Source organism: Sylvia atricapilla, chromosome 10 (genome assembly GCF_009819655.1).
Source record: "Sylvia atricapilla isolate bSylAtr1 chromosome 10, bSylAtr1.pri, whole genome shotgun sequence".
Lineage (NCBI taxonomy): Eukaryota > Metazoa > Chordata > Aves > Passeriformes > Sylviidae > Sylvia > Sylvia atricapilla.
In genome coordinates this window covers 23,764,809-23,791,243 of record NC_089149.1, presented here as the reverse complement: position 1 = coordinate 23,791,243, position 26,435 = coordinate 23,764,809, and the positions used below count along the sequence as shown (strand labels likewise).

The following is a 26,435-nucleotide window of genomic DNA, read 5'->3' as shown; positions in this document are numbered from 1 at the left end:
TTAGGAATTCATCTGGCTGTATTAAGTCTCTTTTGGTAGAAGTACTGAAATTGTGAATCTTGTACTAGTATTCTAACTCTTTTACAAAAAAAGGTTAAATAAAAAAAGAGCATTATTTTCTGTTTAGAGACCTTCATTTCATTCCTTTTAGAACATAATTTACATCTTTTTGTCTGTACTTCTATTGATTTTTATCTGACCAAGAGAATATGTGGGGATAGTGAAAACACATAGAAAAGGATCAAACTTTAGCAGTTTCCTTTTAAAGACACACAGAGTCAGCACACTTTACTATTTATGTTCCACTCAACACTTTCAAAGCTTGTGACCAGCTTCAGCAAACATGGCATGTGTGGTACCAAAAATATTAAGTACTTCCATTTTTTTTAAAGTTACTAGTGGGATGGAGGACAGACTCAGTTACCAAGACTGAAATGTTATTATAAGTTCAGCTTACCAGACACCCCAAAGTCCACCTGAAAGTGATCTAGAGATACCAAAGTTATATTCATTCTGCTGCTCATGTGTTAGATTCTGTCATCTGTTCAATGAGATTTTTAGTTTTTTTAGCACTAGATGATTTATTATTACATGCCTAAATAGGATGTCAACATGTGGGAATAATGATACTAGTCTTTGTTAATAGAAAAAGTAATACTTTGTAGCAAATTAAGGACATGAAATGTTTTAGAAACTCTATAGAGCTGAAAAAGTATATTTTTGTTGTTGTTTTGCTGTTTTTTTCCCCTAGTGAAAATTCCACTGAGTGATCAGATTCTTGATGACTTATGTGGGCTGCTGTCTCTGCCCTGGATTTACAGCCATCCTGGTGATTCTTCTTTTCAGACATCAATTTGGGGGTTTGGTCCTGTAGTTTTGAGTCAAAAAACTGCACAGAGTTTCTGTAAGTATGTTAAAGTATAAAAACCTAGCTCCACTTTGGAATGATTGTTCTAAAGTAAAATTATATTATTTGCCTTCTTATGATGATTGATGGTATTGAAAGTTTAAATCAAGTAATTATTTGCTTTGTTTTTTCTCTTTAGCACCCCAAACTCAGTCACACTGTGTGTTCCTTCTGTCTCTCTTCCCAAGAAACATTCATCTGGATTGGAGAAGATCAGTTTATCACTGGGCATTACAAAGTGACCATGAAGTAATTCGGGCTACTTGTGTTAAAGGATTCTCTCTCCTCTTTCATCCTATGCAGTCCTGCAGCGTCATTCCCAGAGCTCTTTTGTATGTACTAATGCAGCTTTTCTATCTTTCTGCAAGAGGAAAAATTGACAACTAATAAATGGAGTATAATCACGAAAATGAATGTTCATTTCATATGAAATTTGCTAGATCTTAATTTCAGATATCATCAGATATCAACAGGATAGGTGCATATGATGATGTCTGTGTGACAGAATAGTGTTCACTTACCATGTCAGTGTACAAGTTCCTTTGTTCCTTTGCTAGCTGAAGACTCCAATTTAAATTAGGGCAGGGAGATACCTTTGTCAGTGAAATCCATGTGGTATTTGTCCATATGTCTCTAAATCTTTACAGCTTCTCTGCCTTTTTTTCTATATGTGTCTTGGTGTCTTCTGTCCTTTTGTGTTAGTCTTCAGTTTTTTCTTTACAGCGTGCCACCCTCACCATGCCCAGTGCTACTTCAGACATTTAACAGAACATGAGAGTGATCTGAAAAGGACAAAGATGATTTAGTGATACAGACCCTTAAGCTGTCCTGATAGTACTGTCAGTATAATTAGAGAACTCAGACAATGTAGAAAAACAAATTTCTAGGTAAATTATCTATTAAAATTATTTCTTTTTTGTTTCCATTTCAGGAATCAAATCAAAGATGAGTCTGAGCTAGTCAAGGAGGCTTGTGCTGCTATAGTTGGGAAGTTATCTTGCTGTCTTTCTGGTCCATTCCATGTACGACCTTCCTTAGCAGACTCTGCCGTTAAGAGTGTTACTCATGATATTTTGTGTAGCAGCCTTACTGTGACTTCTGCTCATGGAAAAACCTCTTCTGTGCAAGCCTGTGTTTTCAAGCCCTTTCTCATTCTCCTTGAGAGCAAAGCACCCAGTTCAGTAAAGCTAGGTATGTGGCTTTAGTAACATTTTACACTTCCATCGGAGGTACAAAGTCACTGTTTCTGAACCTTTCCCCATTCCTTTTATTCTGTGTTGGGTTTCTAATAGTTCTATTGATGTTTGAAGTTTTATATTTCATTTGATATCACTGCTGATATTTAATGTTGTCAGTGATATTCTTTTTGAACTGTCTTGGCTTAAATTTGGTCTATGACCATATCTAAAACCGTAATATTGATAAAATCTGAATTCTAAATATCCTCTTTGATTTCACAATATTTTTTTTTTTTGGTTAAAAAAGTAAGGTGTGCTTTATGGTTTGTTTGCATCACTCTTTTGTGCACTTCAGTAGATTTTGAAAAAATATTAAATATATGTTTTCCTTTCCTCCTCCAACCATGCCACCCAGCATTTATAGAAAATGTACCTCATCTTTGCAAACACCTGGATTTTAATACTGATGAGTCCAGTGTGAAGACTCTTGTTGGGTCTTTATTAAATCTAATGGAAGATCCAGACAAAGATGTACGAGTGGCTTTCAGTGACTGCATCAAGAACATACTGGAATCCCTCGACTCCGAAGAAGGATTCATAAAAGAGGTGAATTCATGTTTATTTTTGGGTTTTGTTCCTAACTTACTGTGGTTTTTGTTTCACTAATGTCAAACGCTACCATTGATTTGGTTTTGTTTTCCTATGTACCAGCTGTTTGTTTCAAGGATGAAAGAAGCCTACACAAATGCCAAAATATCAAGGAATAATGAGCTTAAAGATACCTTGATTCTCACAACAGGAGATATTGGAAGGTATTTTTCATAGTGTCTTAAAAATTGCCATGTTTCACTTTGCGATACAGTATCACTTTGTGATACAAAGTGCCCTTTAAGTGTAAAAGTAAATTACTTGTTTTGAAGCCATCTTTTCCCCAAGTCCATTGCAACTGTACAGAGCTGTTGATTTTTGTGGAACGTTCCTCATTTTCTTCTGCCCTGTCATAGAGAGTACAGATAAGCCATGCCAATACAACCAGGACTCATTTTGCATGATGGCAATTGCATGTTCTTAAGTCGTGTTATTAATGCAACAATTCAGTTTTTCTTTTTAATCCTTTTTCTTCTGCTCACTTTGTAAGGGCATCCAAAGGAGATTTGGTACCATTTGCCCTCTTGCACTTGTTGCACTGTTTGTTGTCCAAGTCAGCTTCAGTGGCCGGAGCAGCGTACACAGAAATCCGGGCCCTGGCAGCAGCCAAGGCCATCAAGCTGCAGGCTTTTTTCAGCCAGTACAAGAAGCCAATCTGTCAGGTAAAAAGTGTGTGTGGTTTAGAAAGTGCATGTGTTTGAGTCCTTTGTGTATATTTTGAAAATGGAATCCAAGGTCAGAATTGCAGTATTGCTCAAGGTGAAATCTCGTAGGACCCAAAAGTAATGATTTAGAGGAAAAAAATACTACAAATATTCAGGAAGAAATGGGAAATCTTTGATTGTGTTGTGATCTCCCCTCAACAGTGTTGCTTCTCTGTTCCCTAGATGCTTCACTCTAAAATAGAGGCTCTTGCATTCTGTAGTACTATTGCTGCAAGACACTATGGTTTAAAATTGGATTTGAAGTCAGCATTTCTCAGGCATAATCCTGCCATGATTCATTTAGGTTTTTCATTATACCCATTACCTAGTGACAGAAAGTTCTGTTTAAAAGAAAATCATCAAAAGCGGATTTTTCTAATTTTGAATATTTTTTAAAAAATGCAATATTTGAATCCAGGGTTGCAAAACTGAACGTAATTAAGTGGATGATAATTCAGTTCTGTTGCAAAGTAGTAATCATAGATCTATATGCAATGAATAAGAGAGAAAAACAGAGGCATATAAACTTTTGTGAAACTTTTGTGTTTAGTTTTGGGGAGTGAACAAGGGGAAAATAATACTGAATACCTATTTCTTCATGCTTAGTTTCTAGTGGAATCTCTGCACTCCAGCCAGATGGTGGTGTTGAGTGCGCCGTGCCAGGGCAATGAGCTGCAAAAAGAAACAGCTGCTCACCAGAGAGAAATGGCTCTGGACATGTTATCTGAGATTGCCAGTGTATTTGATTTTCCAGACCTAAATCGCTTTCTCTCAGTAAGTTGGTCTGTCCTTTTGATATTTTGTGTTTGTGAATTTCAATTTTAATCCACACTTGCTCTTGGGAATGCTGCAACTGTGAGTTGAGATGCAGAGGAACAGTTTTGTCGAGGAGTCAGAGGGATGGCTACAGTGCCAATTCAAGTATGATGGATAAGAAGCTGAAGTAGAGAATGCTCATTAAGTATATCTATATTAATAATTCAGTGCACTTGGAGGCATCCTTTGTAAGGTGTGATTTTCACCTGGTGTCAGCTTTCTTACTTCAAAAGAAGAAAGCTTCCATTCTGTGGATGCAGATCTTTTTGATCTGGTTAGATATCTGTTCCTCTGAAATCCTAAGTAACTTCAGAATCACGCTTGTATTTTGCCTGTTTGTAGATGGGAAGTGCCCAGCTGTTGAGTCAGCAATGTTCTAGCTGAATTATAGGCTGGGCGAGTGTTGTGTTGTGGACATGTTGGCTTTTTGGTTTCTCTTGGGGTTTTTTTAAAATTTCCTTTTGTGGAGAATCTGGATTGACACAAAAAATGCTAGCTCACTTTTTGTTTACACATTTCTTAGTATGGATGAGATGAAGAAGCTCCTGAAGTAATTAGTTCTATCTGCATTTTTACTAGGTTTTTTCATCTTATTAAAGTTTTTCTGTTCATATTTATGGTCATAATTATGACCAGACACCTGTGTAGTGGTACTGACATTAATTGAACTTAGCCTAACCCTGGGATTTTGGAGGGTTTGTTTGTTGTTTGTTTGCTTTTTCCATTAACTGCAGTTCTTAATTTACCAGCGGACCCTGCAAGTTTTGCTTCCTGACCTTGCAGCCAAGGCCAGTCCTGCAGCCTCCACACTTATCAGAACCATAGCAAAGCAACTGAATGTGAACCGGAGAGAGATTTTAATCAATAACTTCAAATACATCTTCTCTCACTTGGTCTGTTCCTGCACCAAGGATGAGCTTGAGCGGGCACTGCATTACCTCAAGGTAAATTGGCATTTGCTCTGTTACACCTGCAGATTAGGAGCAACAGTTGATGCACAGTGAGCTTTCTGCTTTATTTAAATTAAGGTACTGCAAAGCAGAGGTTGGGAATTTGCATATGCAGAAGTTTTGTTCTTGTTATTTATAATCACTTCTGTTGGCTCTGAGGAATGTGTCTAAAGTATTTTAGAACTTGGCAAATTCTAAAAGCTTTGTTTGTCTAACATTGAGCTGTTTGAAAGCTTTTCCTTTGATTTCTATAACAAACCAGCCAGAGCCCAATGCCTCCTGTCTCTCTGTGCTAATTACACTGTGATGAAATGGAGACTTTGTGTTTGACTGTAGAATGAGACTGAGATAGAGCTGGGCAGCTTGCTGAGGCAGGACTACCAGGGCCTGCACAACGAATTATTGCTGCGGATCGGGGAGCACTACCAGCAAGTCTTCAATGGTTTGTCCATACTGGCTTCATTTGCCTCTCAGGATGATCCCTATCAGGGGCCTAGGGAAATAACATCACCAGAGCAAATGGTAAGAACATCAAAATCATCATGCTCAGTTTTTTCAATAATTTCTTTTTGGCCATTCGTAGAGTGAAAGCGATTTGCTATTCTCTGAACATCACTTATTTTAGGCAAAAAGTTCAAGAAAGGCTGACATTTCCTGTTAAGTGTTTCTATAACAGAAGGATCCATACCAAGTATGAATAAAACCAAATCAAAACAAAAAGTGCCCAAACAAACCAACACCACACATGTAAATCCTAACGTCCTGCAAAACAGCAAAACTCACAGCCTAATAGGGATGTCTTTCAATAACACTGGTATTTCTTAAGTAGCTATGTGTTTGGGATTCTTCTCATACATATTTCAGAATTAGCATTTCACACCTGCTTTTTAACTTCTTAGGCTTTGGCATGTGTTAATTGTAAGATTATTTGGAGTTTTAACTCTTTTTTTCCCTCTCCACAGGCTGATTATCTGCAACCTAAATTGCTTGGTATCCTGGCTTTTTTTAACATGCAGTTACTGAGTTCCAGTGTTGGCATTGAGGATAAAAAAATGGTGTGTGAACTTAATTTTGAATATTAAAACAAACAAAAAAAAAAAAAAAACAAGGACTGTTTTAATATTCCAGATTTACTTGTGTGATCATGCAACTGTCATGGATGTCTCAAAGATACCAGAGTCGCAGAATGATTCTTTAAAACTGATGGTCTCACTGTGGGTAGGAGTTTTGTGGCAGCTTAAAAGTTCTTGGTTTCTTTAATGGTCAGGTAGTGTATTACATATTTCAGTCAGACATAGTGTATGCAATGAGTCAGTCACCCAGGAATTCTAGGGGAGAAATCCAAGTGTATGATTTTTAGTGTGTGAAATGAACACCAGTGGAGGGTGAAGGAATGTGGGAGAAAACTGGAATTACTGCATGGGGTTATATAAGGACACCAAAGGGTAAAGGTAAAGAAAAAGGGTGGAAGTCCAGGAGAAGCTAGACTTCATTAGTTTTGGTTCTCCCAGAACAGCTCCTTTAAACTTTGCAGTAGAGAGCGTTTAGAGAAATTAGAGCTCACAGCTTGAGACAAAGTGAAAATTCTGCTGAGGCAGTGCTTGTAACCACAGGACTGGCCTTTTAGCCTCCTCACAGGGGGAGTGTAGGTGATTTCAGCACTAAGTTTTCAATGCTAGAATGTACATAACCTTTGCATTAATAGACTGGACTGCATTTTCTCTGGTGTTTTCTTGCTCTTCAGGTATTCATGTTAAAATGTTCTCATATTCATATCCCCCTTTCTTCATACTTTCTGAATTTCTTAATTTGTATAGCATTTATTTTGCTGCACCTGCTGTTATTTCTGTCTTTTCTTCTGTTTTTTGTTCTTGGTGAGTTTCCTCTTGCATGACCTTTTCTCAAGTTACTGATCTGTCATGCTGGACATTTTACTACCTTGTTTGGTGTAGTGTTACTGTGACTGAAATGCCTCCTGCGTCTCAGTAGTTCTCTTCTGTCTTTCATTGACAACTGAGCTATTACCTGTTCCCTGATGCTTGACAGTGACTTCTGTGAGCAGTTGTCTGTCAACTCTGTTCAGGTTTTCTTGGTTTGGTTTACCTTTAAAATGCTAGTTTGTTTATTTCCTCTGTATTTCCTAAGCCTTCCCTTTTCAGCCTGGGATATATAGTTAATCATGTCTTGTAATAGACATCTATAATCATTAACTCCTTTGGTGTCCACATTTCGTCCCTCATCAATCTGTCAACAGGCCAAACAATGTAGAGTTTTGTTACAACCTTGTCATTAGAGATTTCCTTTCACCCCCTTTTTCTTCTAAACCCAAGTTCTTTATTAAAATATCAAACTAATTTTGATGTCTTAGAGTATGATTTCTTAAGCAAGGGCAGCCTGATTTTAATAGAAAATATGACTCCTACAGTATCCTGAGTATCTAATATGCTACAATGACTTTCATCTGTCTAGGCTTTAAACAGCCTGAGGTCTTTAATGACACTCATGGGTCCCAAACACGTCAGTTCAGTCAGAGTGAAGATGATGACCACGCTGAGAACAGCTCTGAGATACAAGGATGACTTCCCAGAACTGTGTTGCAGGTGAACTGATGGTGTACTCAAACAGTGACATCCCTGCTATTTCTGTCTTTTAATATACTGTTTGGTTTTAATCTAAACCACAGTGCTGAAATAGCTTAAAGTGCTTCTCATGACTCACCTGAAATGCTTCCTGCAGAGAAGAATCATTGATTATTTTGCTTTGTTGCCTTTTCTTATTTAGAGCCTGGGATTGCTTTGTTCGAAGTCTGGACCATTCCTACCTTGGCTCCTTGCTCAGCCATGTGATAGTAGTGTTACTGCCCCTCATACATATCCAACCCAAGGAAACCACAGCAATATTCCACTTCCTCATAGTGGAGAACAGGTACTGCAGAAAATATTTTCAGTTACATAGTTTAAATCCTGCAGCAGGAATGAGGATAACCCAAAACTCAAGTCATCCAGCACTGAGATGAGAAATCTTGTTTTTCTGCTAAATAGCTGTTGTTCTGTAAAACTGCCCCTTCTCTAAATTGTGTTTGAGATCTTGAAATGTAAGAAATGGTAGCCTCATCTGAAAAGGGTTTTTTATCTTGTCCTTATAAATGTATACAATGCTGTGGCCAAGTTACATCCCATTCAGACACTGAACTCTGCCAGGTTTTCTTCAATGTGTTTATTGTACTGATAGGAAAATTACTTCCATCTACAGAATAACAATGATTGCTAACATTTGCTCTAAGCTAAAGAGAGGTGTACAAAATTGGAAGTGGGTAGAAAATGTGTTATTTTCTTCAATAATTAGAGGTATAATTATGAAGTGCACAGATTATTATGTTGAGTAAGGTTTCATACATTCCCTTCACATTTTCACACCAACTGAAAATAAAATCCAAGTTTATTACAAAATACCTTAATTCTCATGACTTCACCTTTTTGAAGATAAGGTTGAGTCAATTCTTTTTTCATCTTACATTTTGTAGCTTAAAAAGGTTTTTTTAAGAATGTTTATAGTTAATATCTTGATTACTTTTGTTGGATTTTCATTTTTCTTTTATTGTATCATAGCAACAGTTTTCACAACAAAAGGTAGTAATAGGAATAAAAAGGCTCTTGTAGAAGGCCATAGTAGCAGTATTGAAAGAAATTTCTTCATTGCTTTCTTTTGATGGGTTTTTAAGGTTTTTCTGATTCACCTAATGTTTGCTGTATTCTTTGCAATATTTTTTTAATAATTATTAGGGATGCAGTACGAGACTTTCTGCATGAAATATATTTTTTACCTGACCTTCCTGAACTAAAAGAGGTTCAAGTTGTCCTTCAGGAATACAGAAAGGTACAGCTTCTTTTATTTATTTGCTTGGCTTTATTGCATCAAATGAATTCATGATAACTGAGGAAAACGTGAAGTGTATTGTTAAGTGGAAATACATTTATCTGCCTCCACCACAAAATAGGTTTTGTGTATCACAGGCATAGTTGGAAGCATGTTCTGATTCTTAGTTAGGAAAGAAAGATACTTGTGTTCAACATTCTTGTTTCTGTAGCATCTCCTAAACCTTGGCTTTTCATTTCTTTTGTGCCAGATTATAAGCTGAGAAGTCAACAGTTTTAGCTATGGCCATATTCTCTTTACAGGGAGGAAAATTTCTCTTCTTAGGAGTACTCTTTACTCCATTTCATTTGCTTGCCCTCAGAATGATTAGGTGGTAGATGGGAAGTAGCAGTTATTTTGTGGGAATGATGCAACAAAAGTAGAATTTAATTTGATTTTAGACAGACTTTTAAGCAAAGCATTTTCTTCTGATTTTATAATTTTTATTTACACCATCACTATATTTACTCTAAAGCAAAATATAGCACTTTTTTGAGTAAAACCTTTTTAAAAATAGGCAAGAAGACAATGGTATATGGATATAGTTGAGAAAATAGGCAAAAAAGCAGTTGTTTCCATATGTTCTTATTTGTGTTCTTTGAGATGCTGTTCAGTCATATTCCTGTTATACTTAACTTGAACTTGTTCTGTTCAGGAATCCTCCAAAAGCACAGACTTGCAGACAGCCCTGCAGCTCTCCATGAGAGCTATTCAGCACGAGAATGTGGATGTTCGCATTCACGCACTTACCAGCCTGAAAGAGACATTGTACAGAAACCAGGTACAGAAAACTTCCTTCAGCAGAACTAAAAATAAATCAAATTAGCATCTGGACCAAAAGTCTAAAACTCTTCATTGTTACAGAGTGTTCACTGGAACTGGGTTATTCTCCTCAGTTCATTTAAGCTGTTTCTTCATATAATGGGGAAAATGGATTCTTTTTCATGACACCTCCATGTAGGTGGATATTCAAATCCTCCAAATCTTTGTCACGCTGATTCAGCAAGGCTAGTGTACTTTTTTTTCCCTCACTCTGAGGAATCATGCATTTAAGAAGTCCATTTCAGCAATTTATTATGTGGGCTTATTGACTATCTAGGGCATGCTTGGCTTTTGCATCAGGTGTCTCATACATAAAAGCAAGTGTATGTGTATATGTAATAAATGAAATAATTAAGATGTGTTGTACCACCTCACACCTTTTTTTTTCTCTTCCTTCTTCATCTTCCACCCTCAAAAACTGGAATCATTGATCATATTCAAATAAATTTTATAGCCATGTACAAGCTGAAGACACTGCTTTATAATTCTGTGTGGTTATTAGCCCAAAGGGTGTATGTGACCCATTAGAAAAAGTAATAAATCTTATAGTTATAAGATTGTGGGACACTCTTTAGCCAGAAATTTAAAAAAAAAAAAAAAGTCCAGCTAAAAGAACAAACAATCATTGTGTGTACTCCTGGCTAACCAGTAATTCATGCAGCTCAGGTCAGCAAAATTCTTCCATGTCTTGCTGAGTTGGAGGTCTAGCAAAATAATTGAGGCAAATCAAATTTAATTAGTTCCACAGCTTGTGGGACTATTTGCTGTGTTATGTTGGCTGTGGCTTCAGTTTTCATTAAGCATAACAATGACAAACATCTTGATTTTTTTTCTGTATTTGGACTAAATGTGAAACTGATGAATAAAAGTTGGGCCAAAACAAAAAAAGAAAGGACACCCAATTAAAATGATGGGCATAGATCAAAGGACTTGAAACCCTGGGTTTTGTAGGACTTGAGAATGGAGAAATGTCCAAGAGATTGCAAATAATAAGAATAGAAATGGCAGCAAACTCAGAAGGTATGACAACAGTTGCATGAGAGAAATTGGGAGGAAGTATTGAAATACATAAGAAAAGGGATAAAAAAGTGAATGAGATAATGTAGAAAAGAGGTACTTGGTAGGACAAAGAAAGAAAATGAAGTTAGTAGAGAGGTGCATGATCATGCATTATTAACTGAGGCCCAAATCCTTCATGCATTTGTTTAGTCCTTCCTAGGGTGAGAAGCAGATTAGTGCATTTGGACTGTAGTTACCACCTGAAGTCATGGGTAAATGAAATCAGAAGTGAAGTTACAGGTCAAAGATTTCCAAGATTATTTACAAATATGCTTGTGAAATAACTCATCTTTATTATTCATCTTCCTAGGAAGAATTGATCAAGTATGTCACAGACAGTGAGACCGTGGAGCCAGTCATCTCCCAGCTGGTGACGGTGCTTCTCATCGGCTGCCAGGACGCCAATTCCCAAGCCCGACTGCTCTGTGGGGAATGTTTAGGTGAACTGGGAGCCATAGATCCCGGCAGGCTTGATTTTTCAACAAGTGAAACCCAGGGAAAACACTTTACCTTTGTGGTAAGAAGCATTGCAGTTGTGTTATGTTTAGCATTAGAGATCTTCTCAAAGTCTTTGGGAAAGAGGGAACCTCTTATCTCTGCACCCTTTGAAAATCTAGACTTGCTGTCTCACATAAAACAGTTTAGAGTTAGGCTTCCCAGTGCTTAGTGAAAGATACAGGTATTATTCTGTTCTGGTAAAACAAGTGTTCTGTTTGTGATTAAGGCTGGAGTGGAAGATCCAAATTTTGCCTATGGATTGTTAATGGAACTGACCAGAGCTTTTCTTGCTTATGCTGACAATGTTCGTGCTCAGGATTCTGCAGCGTATGCGATCCAGGTAAGATACATGGTTAGACCCTACTGTTGTTTCACAGATTATTTTCTGGAACATTGAACTTAAAACTAAGCAATACAAATTTTCATTTTGAAGTATATGTTTAAGTGCTTGAAACTTCATCCTGTAGCAGGCTTAAATTAGAAAGTACACATAGTATTCTGAGTAGTTCTCAAATAAAATAGATCTGTTTGCTTTTGTGTCATAGTATTTTAGGAGACATCTGATGTTTTAGAGGTAACTAGCAGTCCATACATAGGGTATAAGGAATAATTCTAAAAGAGGCTTAGAATTAGCTCAGGTTGCACAGGCAGAAACGAAAAGCAGTATTCCTAGGCTGGTTTCTGCTTACACTTTTAAGAAGCAACTGAAAGGGAGCCTACCCTTATTTTCTGGCTCTAGTCTTTTGTACTGGTTTTATTTAGCAGATGGGGGTTTTGGTGTGGTTTTTTTTTTTTTTTGTGCTTACTGTTTTTGATGTTTAATATATTTGTGAAAACTTCAGGACAGTTCTTTAGTCCAGGGGAAAATAGGTGGCCCTATGTAGTCAGCAGGATAAGAATTTTATTAGCATATGCACAGAGTTGTGCACTTCCTGCACAAGGAGGAATCAGACTAAATTCTGGTCCTGGTTTATTGGCAGATGTGAAGAATACAAGATAATGTGGTTCAAACACCAGCTGGAGAATCTGAGGAATCAGTAGTTGAAATCAAAACTGCCTAGTAATAGGGGATTAAGAGTGTTGGATGACAGTTTTGCACTTATGATTTCTGAATTAAGCATTCCATAACTTCTCTCTCATTACTTATCATAGAATAATTCAGATTGGAAAGGTCATATCCTATGCATGGGGTTTTGATCATGTACACAGGGTTTTGTACTGTGAAAAATTCTCAGTGCTAACTTGGGGATGCAAACCATGCCTTTTCAGGAGTTACTGTCCATTTATGACTGCAGAGAGACAAACACTGACTGCCCAGGCTCCAGGCTCTGGAGGAGGTTTCCTGAGCATGTGCAGGAGATCTTGGAACCTCACTTAAACACACGGTATATGACAGCTTAAGGAATGGCTTTTCATAGCACATCTGATTTTTTTTCCCTCTAGGCTAATATTAACCTTATATGGTTTTGTGATTGTCACTGTTCTGGGAAGAGTGATATATATATTTACAAAATTGAAATAAGGTCTTTCTATGCTAAAAGCTGAATTAGCACTTATTTGAATGTAATTCCCTCTAAATCAAACAGGCAAAACTCAGAGCTCACACTTTGCCCCGATCTGCCTATTTGTCCTTAGAGCATTAACTTAGATGATGTTTTGAGGCTTTTGTTTGTTTTCTTTCCCCTCTACTCAAATCTATCAGCATCCTATTACCTTCTGTAGAATAGGAGGAGCTCACTGAGTTTTAATTTGACTTTTTCTTCACATAATTTTTATCATTACTTCAACAAAATAAAACTTCAAATTATGTTGGTGTCTTAACTTGAAATAGTCAGTTTTCCTTCTGTTTCCTCATGAAGACAGTCATGCTCTCCTGTGATAAGCTTTACCTTTTTAGAAAACAGACTTTTTGGGCCTTCTTGGCTTTCATGTATGCTCTATGTTTTTCCTGTCAACAACATAGTATTCTATTTATCAAACTCCATTTCTTAAAACTGATTATGAATAGCACATTAAAATATACTTGCAACCTAACAAGTTATGAGAATCTTTATTTCATATTTCATTTTAAGAAGCAGTAGAATAGAAGAAGTTGACTACTGAAAGTAGTGATTTTAATTCTGTTTTTAAAGATTCAGAAGACAATTTAATATTGTTGCTGAGGGAATTTCATAACTAGCAATGTGCTGTTTACTGTATTCAATGAAAAGTTAACTTTATTAAATAGTTATTTCAAAATTACAGGTACAAGAGTTATCAGAAGGCTGTAAACTGGTCTAAGGTGAAGAAGCCGATTTACTTAAGCAAATTAGGTGATAATTTTGCAGAATGGTCAGCAACTTGGGCAGGTTATCTTATAACAAAGGTAAGGAAAGAAATCTTTCTCTTTGCAAAAGTAATGCTCTTTGAAAGACAGTTCTTGAACCTCATTTCAGTTTCTGCAGGTCAGGGATGGATGGAGAATATGTCTGTTGGCTACAGGCCCCTAACAGGACTTTGCTGCTTCTTTAGCAGATACTACATCCCCCCTTCCCAGCACTGGTTCCTGGTGAGGCTTCACAGTGTCAAAGCTAAAAATCAAGGAAACCTGCCTTTTTCCTGACACTCTTGTGAAACTGAGAGCGCTGAGAAATGCTTGTGAAAAGTGTCTGAAATGCTTCTGGATTTACCTTCTCAGTTTTGGAAAGATTTCCCTGTCCATAGTCCCAGCACATAAAAATTACATGTATTTCCTTTTCCCTTTCCTATATCTAAGTGACCCACCAAAAATGTCACTTCCTAATCAGCCACTGTAAGAAGTGAATTGAATTACAATAGCTCAGTAACTACACTGTCTTCTTTCTGACAGAATGTTTTCATAATATCCTACTTTCTGCAGGTGTTGAAGGGCAGAAGAAAAGCTGAATGTAGTGGTAGACTCTCAGCCCAAAAGCTTTTTTCTATGGCTAGGGCAAGTTCACAGTGGTGTAAAACACATGTAGAAGTGGAAATGTAAGCAGGGTTTATCTCTCTTTTTCTGCTGTCAGCAATTGCTAGGTGTAATAGCAGCTGCCATCTGGTATTACTGTTGCAGGTTTAAGTCAGATGAACCTTGTGTAGAAGACAGGTATCTTAAAACTATTTGATGGACAAGAATTTGTGTTCATCAGCAAAAGGAAATCTATTGGTTGTTCATGTATTTGCACTTTTGTAATGATGCTTTTCCTGGAAATACTATTTCTCTATAGGTGCGACATGATCTTGCCAGAAAAGTTTTTGATTGCTGCAGTATTATGATGAAAAATGATTATAAAGTGACAATTTATCTTCTTCCACATATTCTTGTCTATGTTCTGTTGGGATGCAGTCAAGAGGATCAACAAGAGGTGAGTTGTATAAGATGGTAGTGTTTTTCACAGGAATGCTCAGGAGCTGTTCCTCATGAGAGCTGCTCAATTCTGTAGCCCTACACAAATAAATTGTTCAGGTGTTAAACTCCTTTTTGTGTATTAATAATATAAATTTTCTGACAGGGTTTTGAGTATACTTATACACGTTTGTGTTGGAACCTCTTTTCTGCCGATTTCCATCAGTTGGAACTAGGTTGAGATATTATGTAGTTAATTATGGCTGCAGTGACATCAACAGCTGGAGTGTATAAAGAGGAAGCGTGCAACAAAAACAGCCAGTAAACTGTAACGAGTATAATTCCAAGAATTCAGACTCGTCATTTTTTCTTCTCCTTTGATTACAATTACAGTTCCAGAGGATAAACTATTGATCTGCCAGATTCATGTGGAGCAGGATTTGTAGATGTGTTGAGGCAAAGCAGGGGTGGGGGGAAGTCATCCTGCTTTCCTTCAGTTTGCTTGAGCTGTCAGTGCATGTGCCCAAATGCTGCCATTTTTACTGGGAGCAGCACATGTATGTACAGAGATATGCAAGTTTGCAAGGACTCTTTGTAAGCATGTCCTGGGTGAAACAAAGGAATTAGAAGATACTGAAAAGTACAATTTATATTCCATTAATTTGAAATTTCACAGCTAAATTATCTGTGTTTAAATATTGTGGGTATATAGAGGCATACGATGATTCTTCTTCTGTGAGCAAGTACGTCCACAATAAGCATCTGTTATTTATAATAACTAATATTTTATGGACTAAAACAGATATTTTGTCATAGCATTCATTTAAACAGAGACAAAATAGTAGATCTTGTCATCTTGTAATCAGTAGATAACTTTATTCTTATGAAATCTTGAAGTATTGTATTTGTAGAAGAGATACAGTAGCATTTGTTTTGTCTTGAAATCTCAAGACTTTCACCCTGTACAGAATCCCTTGACAACAGCTGCTGCTTGGTTTGCCATTTCTTCTTTTTGAGACTGTGGGACAGCAATGTCATGAAAATAATCTGCAAATTATTAAAATACACACTTATCAGTATTTTAGTTTGAGTTTATGTTAATTTCTGTTTCCTACAATTTTGCTGTGAGTATGCCACTTGTGTCCTTTACCTTTTGTGTAGGTTTACATGGAGATTATGGCTGTTCTGAAACACGATGACCAGTCCAGCAGGAGGCTGGAGGACAGTGCCTCTGACCTGAGCCAGCTGAGCACACAGACAGTGTTCTCCATGCTGGATCATCTCACTCAGTGGGCAAGGCATAAATTTCAAACACTCATTGCTGAGAAAAGTGCTGGCAAGTCTAGCAAAGACAGAAGTGATCTAAAAAGTGAGGGATGATGCTTATTTTATTTAAAATGGCATTACCATTGTTCAAAGAAGTATTTTATTTATGTTTGCAGCTTCACGTTGTGACCATTTACAAATGCTGTATTAGTATAGTATGTAATCTCTTTTATGATTTCTTAACATCATATTGTGATTTCCACCTCTTCCACCCCAAATGGATTGTTCTGAATCCTCTTGCAAGAGCTAGAGATTTAAAATTTGAACAATGAAATGTTAATTTCTTGATAGTTTTCTAAACATTCAGTTCAACTGAATATATTATTATATTACATATATAGTATTATATACAATATATAATATTCTGTGCTGTCTTGTAAGATGTAGAAAGTTCACTGGAATTGTTATAAATGAATTACTACTGGTAGAAGAGAAAACCATGTTCTTTAATTAGTACAGTTGTCTCACTAAATTGTTAAATGAGTTAATTGAATTTTGATGCATAAAGTAATTCTTACAAATGAAACCTCAATTGACAAACCTCAATTGACAAATATGTCTTTTTTTCAACAGCATCAAGTGAGGATTATGGAGAATATCAAAACGTGACACGTTTTCTAGACCTCATTCCCCAGGATACACTGGCTGTGGCCTCCTTTCGCTCCAAGGCTTATACAAGGGCTGTGATGCACTTTGAATCATTTATAACAGAGAAGAAACAAAATATTCAGGAACATCTTGGATTTCTTCAGGTTCTGAAGTTCTTTTTGGTTTTCATATTTTATTTTAAGATGAAACTGTGTATGACGAATAAAGCTTGGTCAAATTCTTTGTGATGGGAAGAAGAAAAGATTTATTTGGACACTTGTTGAATACAAGTGTTTAGTCAGTCATCTGTGTTTCAGCAATATTTAGTAATTTCTCTTGCTTGGCATATTTTTTATATGTAAAGGAATGAATAGCCTTCTATTGTATAATAAAATATTGCAAATTCTTAAAAATAATTAAATGTGGGTTTGTTGATCGTATGACAGTTATTGCTTTGAAGTTGGCTCTGTGCCTTTTACCAGAAAATACAGCCAACTATAATAATAACAACAGCAACAAAAAAAGCCAAAGTATATTAGAAGAAATTCCAAGCGGCTTATTCTAAAGTAGAAAAAGAGCCAATGCTAAAGTTGTTGCAGATAGAATTTATTTTCAAGCGGTATTTTAACCTGTGGGATGATCTTTTTTGTGGTTTCTATGGTTTATATTCTTCACAGAGTATTTTCAAATTTGAAATATCATTATGTTGCTTTTTCACCAAAAGTAATCATCTTTATGCTATCATGTAACAATAGGATATTTATTTTGCTCTTTATACAGATGGTTTCAGGTAATTTCATGTCAATAGTATGAGATCACAAGTATTCCTGTACACTAAGCAGAAGTAGGGCTCAACTTTAATAGGAGCCTGGCAGAACTTACATCTTCCATGAAAATTTATTGGCAATGAGTCCTACGGAGCAGTGTGTATTTCATGTTCAAGAAGCTCTGCGATTCTGCACGTTATCCATGAAATAACCTGTTGTTTTTCATGCCATGTCCAATTGTGTCTGAGAGCAGAAGCTGTACGCTGCCATGCACGAGCCGGACGGAGTGGCCGGGGTGAGCGCCATCCGCAAGGCAGAGCCCTCCCTCAAGGAGCAAATCCTGGAACATGAAAGTATTGGCTTGTTAAGGGATGCAACAGCCTGCTATGACAGGGCTATCCAACTGGAACCTGATCAAGTAAAGAAATAATTTTTTTTTTCTTTTTTAATAGGTATAATTATTGTTTTAAATCTTTTTAGCTCACAGACAACTAAGGCAAAAGAAAAACTTCTTTGGAATATTTTAAGTAAAATAGAAATCTAAGTGCTTAATGTGTCGGTTGCTAAATCATTACTGCTGTTGAAAGTGGTTTATGAACTGAAACAAATATCTTACTGGATTTTTTTGAATGTTCATTTAGCTTGTGGTGCAATTAGTTATGCCTATTTGTATTCTAAAAAGCACCCAAATGGGCACATTTCTTCTATCAGATTGCCCTGAATTTCATTAATGTGTATGTGAGGTTTTAATTTTGTTTTTTTTCTTCTTTCTAGATTATTCACTATCATGGTGTAGTGAAGTCCATGTTAGGCCTTGGCCAGTTATCTACTGTAATAACTCAGGTCAATGGAGTGCTTGCAAACAGGTACTGTAAGCATCTAATACACAGTTCATTTGAATAGTATGAAGCTCTGGTATAAATCTCTGCTTCAGTAGCCATTTCTGCTCATTATCAAACATTTGAGGCTTATTAAACATAATTGAATTAGCAATATGAAGCTAGAAAACTTTGAGTGCCTTAGCTATAAATTATTTCAAGAAGTCCAGAAATTTTCGTTGTTCTTGTCTGCATTGTGAGCAGTGTTGGTATGTGCATTAATTTCTTAGATAAAATATTTGTATTGTTTCCCATGTCACTGATTCCATTGGTATTCTGTAGTCTAATAGGTAGATGGATTAACAGCTGGTAGTTTTTGATGTGTACTACAGAAGTTAAATGCATTTTTGGAGGTTGCATGTGTGGGATCATGTTGTACAGCTCTTCTTTGTTGTCAGTGCATGTCCTCTGGTTTTACTGACTTTAGAAGCAAGCTTATCTTGCCTCTTTTCAAGTAAGAGAAGTTTTATATAAAGAACATTTGCTAATATAATGTAGGATTAACATACTGAGAGGAGACAGCACATAATTTTAATGCCTTTTTCTTTTCTTTTAATAGGTCTGAATGGATTTCTGAATTGAACACTTACAGAGTGGAAGCAGCCTGGAAACTGTCACAATGGGATTTACTGGAAAATTATTTGGCTTCAGGTAAGTTATCATTACATAGTAGTATTAATACTTCATTGCAATTCTGAACAATTGTATGTTTTGGTTTAATCATCTTGAATCAAGTGGCAGATAATGTCATTTGTCTTGGATTTTACTGGTAGGAAGACTGGTTCTACCTTCTGGATTTTGTAACTGTGTTTGATTGTAACCTGGATAGTATTTGAGCAGAAGTCTGGAGTGACAGTTTATCTTTTGGGCCTGTTTGGCTGGATGGATTGTGGAGTCGAATTATACAGTGCTACTAACATGCAATTACTCTGTTCTGAAAAAGTTATTTTTCCAGTAGTATGTTTAGACAAATTAGCATGTTTAGATTAAGCTGCTTAAAGAAGCAGAGTTTTGTTTTTCTCTCCAAAGATGTGAAGTCCACTACTTGGAGTGTCAGACTGGGCCATTTGCTGTTATCAGCCAAGAAGAGGAATGAAGCAGCTTTTTACGAGACACTCAAGGTGGTCCGAGCAGAACAGATTGTGCCCCTTTCAGCAGCAAGCTTTGAAAGAGGCTCCTATCAGCGGGGATATGAACACATTATCAGGTTTCTCATTTTCATGGCACTATTCTTAAATTCAGAGGTCACATAAGCAAGTATGCAGGAGCAAGAATTTTGCATTTCTACAGTAAATGGTACTGATGTGCATTTTTTGTCACCTTTTTTTTTAATATTCATTCAACTGAAAACTTTTGATTAATTATGAATTTATATTTATCCTCCATGGAAAATATTCACAATAGAATGATGTGGTATGGTCTTTCAAAATCAGCTAGCAAGCTAATGTAAATGTCAGGTCATAAAAAGCAGCAAGTTAACTCCGTGCTTGAAGTAGTGCAAATAGGCCAGTAACTCCATTAACTTAAGAGCATTGCTTTTGATATGTATGGAGGCTGAAAAGCACTCCATTTTTATCAAGAAAGAGCAGTAAGATTTAAACCTCATCCCTTTCAGTAGTTCTACTTTTCTTTATTAATAAACTTTTAATTTGGCTTTAGTAGACTAAGAAGTGAGTAGCCTTTTTGAATAAAAGGACTTGATACTTCTGCACTGTAAAAGCATCCTTATGGCAAGATATTGGCTGAAGCCAGTCGAAGTGTGTGTTTTACTTACTTCTTAATTCTATTTCTTGTTAGTAATTTCTGCATGAAGTTTGGGTATTGGGAAAGAAGTGTTTTAAAGCAGTTTCCTTTAGCTACTGATCAAGGCGACTTGGAAGCATTTCAAGAATCACTTTTTCTCTGTCAGATATGCCCACACATCTGGGCTCTGCTAGTGACAACTGGGACATTTACAACCACTCAGCTTTCCATCTTTACAATGACAGATATTAACACTAATGGTATTTAAAAATAAATGGAAGAACTTCACTTTAAGTAAAAGTACATTGCTTTTAAAATTGGATTTGTTGAAATGTCAGACTTTCTGAAGAATGGTTGAAGTAACCAGTGGATAGGAATACTCTTGCTAAAGACTGACTTCTGTCTGAGTGATCCACATTGTCTCTCTTTTCAGCAGCTTGGCAAAGGAATATTGAGGAAATAACGAATCAGTTTATAAATCCTAGATTTTGTGTGCTTACTTTTGCTGCATTTTTGCTTTTAGCATAAATCCTACTGGGCGGCATTATTTACAGAGCCAGTTTTTAGAAGGGAAATTGCAAAAACTTTGTAAAATTTGGATGTATCTCAAACAGCAATCAACTTTCACCAATTTTTGCCCTTTTTTTGCTAACACAGGTTGCATATGCTGTGTGAGCTGGAACACAGTATTGGGCCAATGTTTCATCAACCAGATGGTGACCACAGTAAAGATTCCCTGAACTGGTGTGCCCGTATTGAAATGACCCAAAACTCCTACAGAGCAAAAGAACCCATTTTAGCACTGAGAAGGGCTTTGCTTAGTCTCAATAAAAGGTGAGGACATGACTGTCTCTTGTGTATGTTGTATTCTCAGTAATACTCTGGAGAAGATAAGAAGAATTGTATTCTCAGTAATACTCTGGAGAAGATTAGAAGAGAGAAGATAAAACTCTGGGAATTTGCTGTGGACAAAAGTAGTCATCTAATATTATGTATCTACTGTCTAAAAGAAAGAGAAGCAAGAAACAGGGAGAAAGTGTATTTGTTTCTTTGCCTAAGTGGAAAAAAGGTGAAAGAAATGCATTAAAATAGTTTTAAATTATTGTCATGTAGTATATAACTTATTGAGGAATTCAACTTGTGTTTCAATACATTGTGATATTTACTTCAGATTTTAAAGTAGCATTCAAAATAGAAATGTTTCATTTTTTCCCCAAATGTCCCTGCAGCCAGGATTACAGTGAGCTTGTTGGTCAGTGTTGGCTCCAGAGTGCCAGAGTTGCAAGGAAAGCTGGGCATCACCAGACTGCCTATAATGCTCTGCTGAACGCTGGGGAATCAACCCTCTCAGAACTTTATGTAGAAAGAGCAAAGTGGCTCTGGTCCAAGGTAAGGAAAACAAAACTGAAATTTTATTTCCTACATGCAAGAAGATAATACTTTTAATTTTTTTTCAAAGAAAAAATGGCACACAATCAGCATGTGTAAAACAAGATATGTCATTTGGGACTGTCAACACATTGCAGCTGATACTTCAACTGCTGGTCAGCCCTGGTTTGTACCCATCGACTTTCCTGGCACCTTTGTATAAAACTGGTGGATTACCTGCCACTGTCAAAGCAGCCCAGGCAAATATAAATTATCTTAATAATAGGCCTCTCCTTAATTTGTTTCCTTTTAACTTACAGCAGTAGGCAGCAAACATGAGGGCAATTGTTGTGGTACACCTAAAGGCACAACAATGCTGAGATAACAAGGAAATGGAAGCATTTGAAGTTAGTAATACTCAGTCACCACAGCCAGAATGGCCTAGAACACGTTTGGGGACATTGCATTGCCTTAATAACAATTCTAAGAGGGAAGTTTTGCATCTTTCATATCCAGAGTTCATAAAATGTTACTTAAACATATGTCATCCATTTATATAAAATGTTCTCTGTCTTTCCTTAGGGTGAGGTTCATGAGGCACTAATTGTTCTCCAGAAGGGGGTTGAGTTATGTTTCCCTGAAAATAAAGCAGCCTGCAATAGCAAAAATCAGCTCATCCATGGTCGAGCCATGCTGCTAGTGGGCAGATTTATGGAAGAAACTGCTAACTTTGAAAGCAATGCAGTCATGAAAAAGTATAAGGTAATCTGGAATACTACTGTTAACAAGGCAGGAGCTTTGAATATTAATGTGTTTCTTAAGTAAGCTTTCGTTCTGCTTCTGATGATGTCAACCAAGTATAACATAAATGGGATTAAATAGTGCATCAGTGTGTAGGAGGCAAGCAATTCTTCTCGTAAAGGTTTAGCTGTCTTAACCAGGTTTAATGTAACACATCAGTACAGGGAAGTCTACAGTTCATATAATTCTTTTAAAATAAAAAGTTACAGAAGCATGGCTTTGTTCTCATGCTTGCACAGATTAGAATTCCTCACTAAAATGTGGACTACTCCAAATACACAGAATTGACTTGGTGATACATTGTACTACTCTTTATGTTACTTCTCTCTCTGGGAGTGACTTGTGATGGATTTAAATATGCTTCCAGTCCCTGAAAGACTGGGAAAAGGGACAAATGGTATATTCTTCTTGAACAATACAGCACTGCATGCTTCATCTTGTGATGCTTATGAAATACTCTTTTGCATTGATTAATATTACCTCCTAAAACAGTAGGAGATGCAGATGTTTATGCTTTCTTAAAAACAGCCTGTCTCCTGTCCAAATTTTGGCATTTGATACTGTTAGTAATTACTGTTGTCTTATTTAATAACATACTTGTGTAACAGTCATTTAGAGAATAAAAATGTAAATGTATCAAATCAAATGAAGGTTGAAATAATGTAAACAAATGAAGTTTCAGCCTATGTCTATGAAAACACTAACACTCAATACTCTCTGCTAAGTATTGGCACAGGAAGGAAGTAGGTGTTGTTAAGAGAGGGGATGTGCCTCTCACCAATTATTTCTTTTCTAATACATGTCACACAGTTTTTTGTTTTTCTTCTAAATATCACGGTTTAGAAGGAAAACAAACATATGAAAATTATGGAATCATAGATTCATTAAGATCAGAAAGGTCATTGAGTCCAACTGATAACATCATGCTGTTTCACTTTTCAAAAAGATTTTCCAAGAAACTCAGCACTGAGTTATTAGGATCAGGAACCTGGTTTTAATGAAAGTATGATCTTTTCTACTTCAGGAGTCCCATATCATTCTGTCTTCAACTCTCTGTCTCCAAAATGAAAAGGTATTTTGAAAACAGACTTCTAGTTTGTAGAGGCAATTATCTTGAGGCAAAACTAGGATTTTTCCAGTTACAGTGTTAACAATTAAAACTTTCTTCTGCACATACTCTGCACAACATAACTGATACAAAATTCTTGTTTCTTGAGATTATTTTTAAGTTAGCATCCTCTCAAAAGTAATAATCTCATTTTGATTTTGTTGCAGGATGTTACAGTTTTCTTGCCAGAATGGGAAGATGGACATTTTTATCTTGCAAAATATTATGATAAACTAATGCCGATGGTAACTGACAACAAGATGGAAAAACAAGGAGATCTGATTAGATACATTGTTCATCACTTTGGGAGGTTAGAGGGGAACTTTGCTTAGTTTCTATAAAAGGATGACAGTTATACTGGGAAAAAGCATTTCTGTAGGAATATATGTCCTTTCATCAACTCTGATTGACTCAAATTTTTATGAGTATTGTAAAATAAAATACTGCATGCTTCCTTTTCGTTTTCATACCTAATTAATTTTACTTCTGACTATGCAATTGTCTGTCTTTTGTCAGCCAGTTAATTATTTCATCTGTGGGTTTGAGTAATAAAAAAAACCCCTTTTGTATATTTTTGGTTGTTGCAGATGCTTTAAAATGCTGACATAATTTTTTTTAAGTTAGAATGGCGTATTAAACAAATAAGAAAATAAAATTTGCACCACTTCTAATACATATCATTAACATACTTGGATTTAAATGTGTAATCACAGGTCTCTACAGTATGGAAACCAATTCATCTATCAGTCAATGCCAAGAATGCTGTCTTTATGGCTGGACTTTGGAGCAAAAGCATATGAATGTGATAAAGGTAGAACATTTTTTCCCAGTACATAGTTCCTATGTCATTCTTTTGAATAGATGATTGAAAGAGCAGTGACATGTATTTACAGTTCTTTGTTTAGATTTATTGCCTGATGTTACATGGAAACAAGAAAGTACTACTACCCTTGTAAAATACAGGATGTTAATATGCAGGAGAGTATTGATTATTTTAATACAATCTTCCAGAATTTTTTCAAGTGTATAATGAGACAGCATTGTTCCTTGAGTCACTGAAGTCATTAAATAGATACAGGGAAAATCCTTGCATGCTCCTGGTCACCACTTTTAAGGTGCCTCATGAGTCATGAGTAGTAGTTTTGTATGCACTTGCTACAGTAAAGTGTTAGGCATTAGGGCTTTTTTTCAATTTGTTTTGGTTCCAGTCTTTGAAAGAATTTTACTGAAAATTTCTGCTTCATTTTATTGAAATGAAGGGGGTAGAAAAAAATCTTGTAGGCAGCAGCATGAAGGCGTGTGAAACTGACACCACAGATGCGCTTTGGGTGGGAGATTTTGGTAAAAATGAAAATTGTAAACGTTGCTTGCAGGTCTGGAGTGAAGCAGGCAGATATGCTCCTTGATCTTGTCCTCATTCTACACACTTAGGTAAACTGTGTTTGGCTGCAGGCACATCAGATCCTGCGCTCTGAGGTGCTGATTTGAAACTCAAGCTGGCTCCTCAGGGGAAGGGGTGGAGATAGGAGATGTGCTAATTTCATCCCATGGAAAGACTTCGTTCATTTCCTCTCCATTAAAGAACGTTGGAATCATTTTATCAGGCAAATTCATGGAGTGTTTGTAGTCTGTTCTATGCCATTGTGTCATTCTAGAGAAGTAATTCTAGGAGTGTAAGGAGATTTAATTTCCTGGTATTCTGCTTGGTTAAATAGCATATGTATTCAGTCACTGTACGCTGTGTTAAAAAGAACTTAACAGTAGGAGCTTTTTGTTGTCTTCAATTTTTATTTTTTTTTTGCTTATGAAATTGACAGCAAAATATTACTCTATAAGCCTCGATTTAAATCGCTTTCTCTTTCCAGTGGGGAGAACCAGGAACATGGTCTTTTCTTTTGATTTTACAGCAGGTCGTTCAGAACGTGTTCAAATGAAAAATGATCTGGCCAAAATAAACAAGGTGATTACAGAGCACACGAACCACCTGGCTCCTTACCAGTTCCTGACAGCCTTTTCTCAGCTTATCTCCCGAATCTGCCATTCCCATGATGAAGTCTTTGCAGTTCTGATGGTGATTGTTGCTAAAGTGTTTTTAGCCTATCCACAGCAAGCTATGTGGATGATGACTGCTGTGTCCAAGGTACCTTGATAATGTATAGATACACCTTTATAAGTTTACAGAACTGTTTTTCTCAGAAATGTAAATATAACCTATTTTACTCTAAGCTGGTAAGAAAGATATGAGAGTTTCATTTGTTATGATACAGTGTTGTAGAAGAGGATATTAATGCCATCACTGCAAATTATTTTTTTGCAGTCCTAATTCAGGTATTACATTTTAAATGTTCCAAATTGGAATGCTAATGTGCATCCAGAGTTGTATGGTGTATTAGGAAAGGAAATTTGAGTAACAAATAGCTGATTAATTGTGTAGTTATGGGCAACAGATTTTGTTGTATTTACTAATTGTGGTTTAGTACTTTCAGTCCTATAATCATAGATAGATGTACAACTAACTACTTGGCAGTAAGGTCATTCCAAAGCAGACTGGGAAGTGGGGTGCATACTATTTCTTTAGGCTGCTGAAGTAACATTCAGGATACACAAACATACGCTTCAGTATTGGCCTGTATGTTGTGGGACTCCCAAGAATGGTTTCAGAAGTAACCCCCACACACCCACCAACAGCACCACCTCAACTTTTCAACTGAAGCACATCCTTCTCCAGATATTAAATATTATAAGCAATAAGCAGAGGAAAGAATATTAATTACTGGGGGCAGTTCTTCAACTTATTGTTTAATAAATTTTAACTTTCTTTTTTTTTTCAGTCCTCTTACCCTATGCGTGTCAATAGATGTAAGGAAATTCTAAACAGAGCTATCCACATGAAGGAATCTTTAGGAAAATTTATTGGGGATGCCACACGCCTTACGGACAAGTTGTTGGAACTCTGCAACAAACCAGTACATACAAAAATAAACAAATTCATGCATGTTGTAGGATTATTCAA

The 26,435-nt window shown here is 36.4% G+C and overlaps 1 protein-coding gene across 1 annotated transcript in view; it reads left to right on the top strand.

The window, feature by feature from the left end:
- The window catches only part of ATR (ATR serine/threonine kinase), a 39,579-nt gene that overhangs the window by 6,366 nt on the left and 6,778 nt on the right, over positions 1–26,435 (top strand). Inside the window, exons 8-39 of the mRNA XM_066326350.1 lie at positions 752–904; positions 1,047–1,239; positions 1,839–2,098; positions 2,501–2,691; positions 2,797–2,897; positions 3,224–3,395; positions 4,044–4,211; positions 5,003–5,197; positions 5,540–5,725; positions 6,166–6,258; positions 7,673–7,803; positions 7,985–8,128; positions 8,986–9,079; positions 9,774–9,899; positions 11,310–11,516; positions 11,724–11,837; positions 12,767–12,882; positions 13,742–13,862; positions 14,725–14,862; positions 16,005–16,212; positions 16,743–16,921; positions 17,778–17,942; positions 18,299–18,390; positions 18,962–19,053; positions 19,432–19,609; positions 20,803–20,979; positions 21,375–21,534; positions 22,096–22,275; positions 23,590–23,732; positions 24,136–24,233; positions 25,330–25,562; positions 26,254–26,388. Of these exons, the coding sequence (XP_066182447.1) occupies positions 752–904; positions 1,047–1,239; positions 1,839–2,098; positions 2,501–2,691; positions 2,797–2,897; positions 3,224–3,395; positions 4,044–4,211; positions 5,003–5,197; positions 5,540–5,725; positions 6,166–6,258; positions 7,673–7,803; positions 7,985–8,128; positions 8,986–9,079; positions 9,774–9,899; positions 11,310–11,516; positions 11,724–11,837; positions 12,767–12,882; positions 13,742–13,862; positions 14,725–14,862; positions 16,005–16,212; positions 16,743–16,921; positions 17,778–17,942; positions 18,299–18,390; positions 18,962–19,053; positions 19,432–19,609; positions 20,803–20,979; positions 21,375–21,534; positions 22,096–22,275; positions 23,590–23,732; positions 24,136–24,233; positions 25,330–25,562; positions 26,254–26,388 (4,943 nt within the window). The remainder of the gene's footprint in view (positions 1–751; positions 905–1,046; positions 1,240–1,838; positions 2,099–2,500; positions 2,692–2,796; positions 2,898–3,223; positions 3,396–4,043; positions 4,212–5,002; positions 5,198–5,539; positions 5,726–6,165; positions 6,259–7,672; positions 7,804–7,984; positions 8,129–8,985; positions 9,080–9,773; positions 9,900–11,309; positions 11,517–11,723; positions 11,838–12,766; positions 12,883–13,741; positions 13,863–14,724; positions 14,863–16,004; positions 16,213–16,742; positions 16,922–17,777; positions 17,943–18,298; positions 18,391–18,961; positions 19,054–19,431; positions 19,610–20,802; positions 20,980–21,374; positions 21,535–22,095; positions 22,276–23,589; positions 23,733–24,135; positions 24,234–25,329; positions 25,563–26,253; positions 26,389–26,435) is intronic.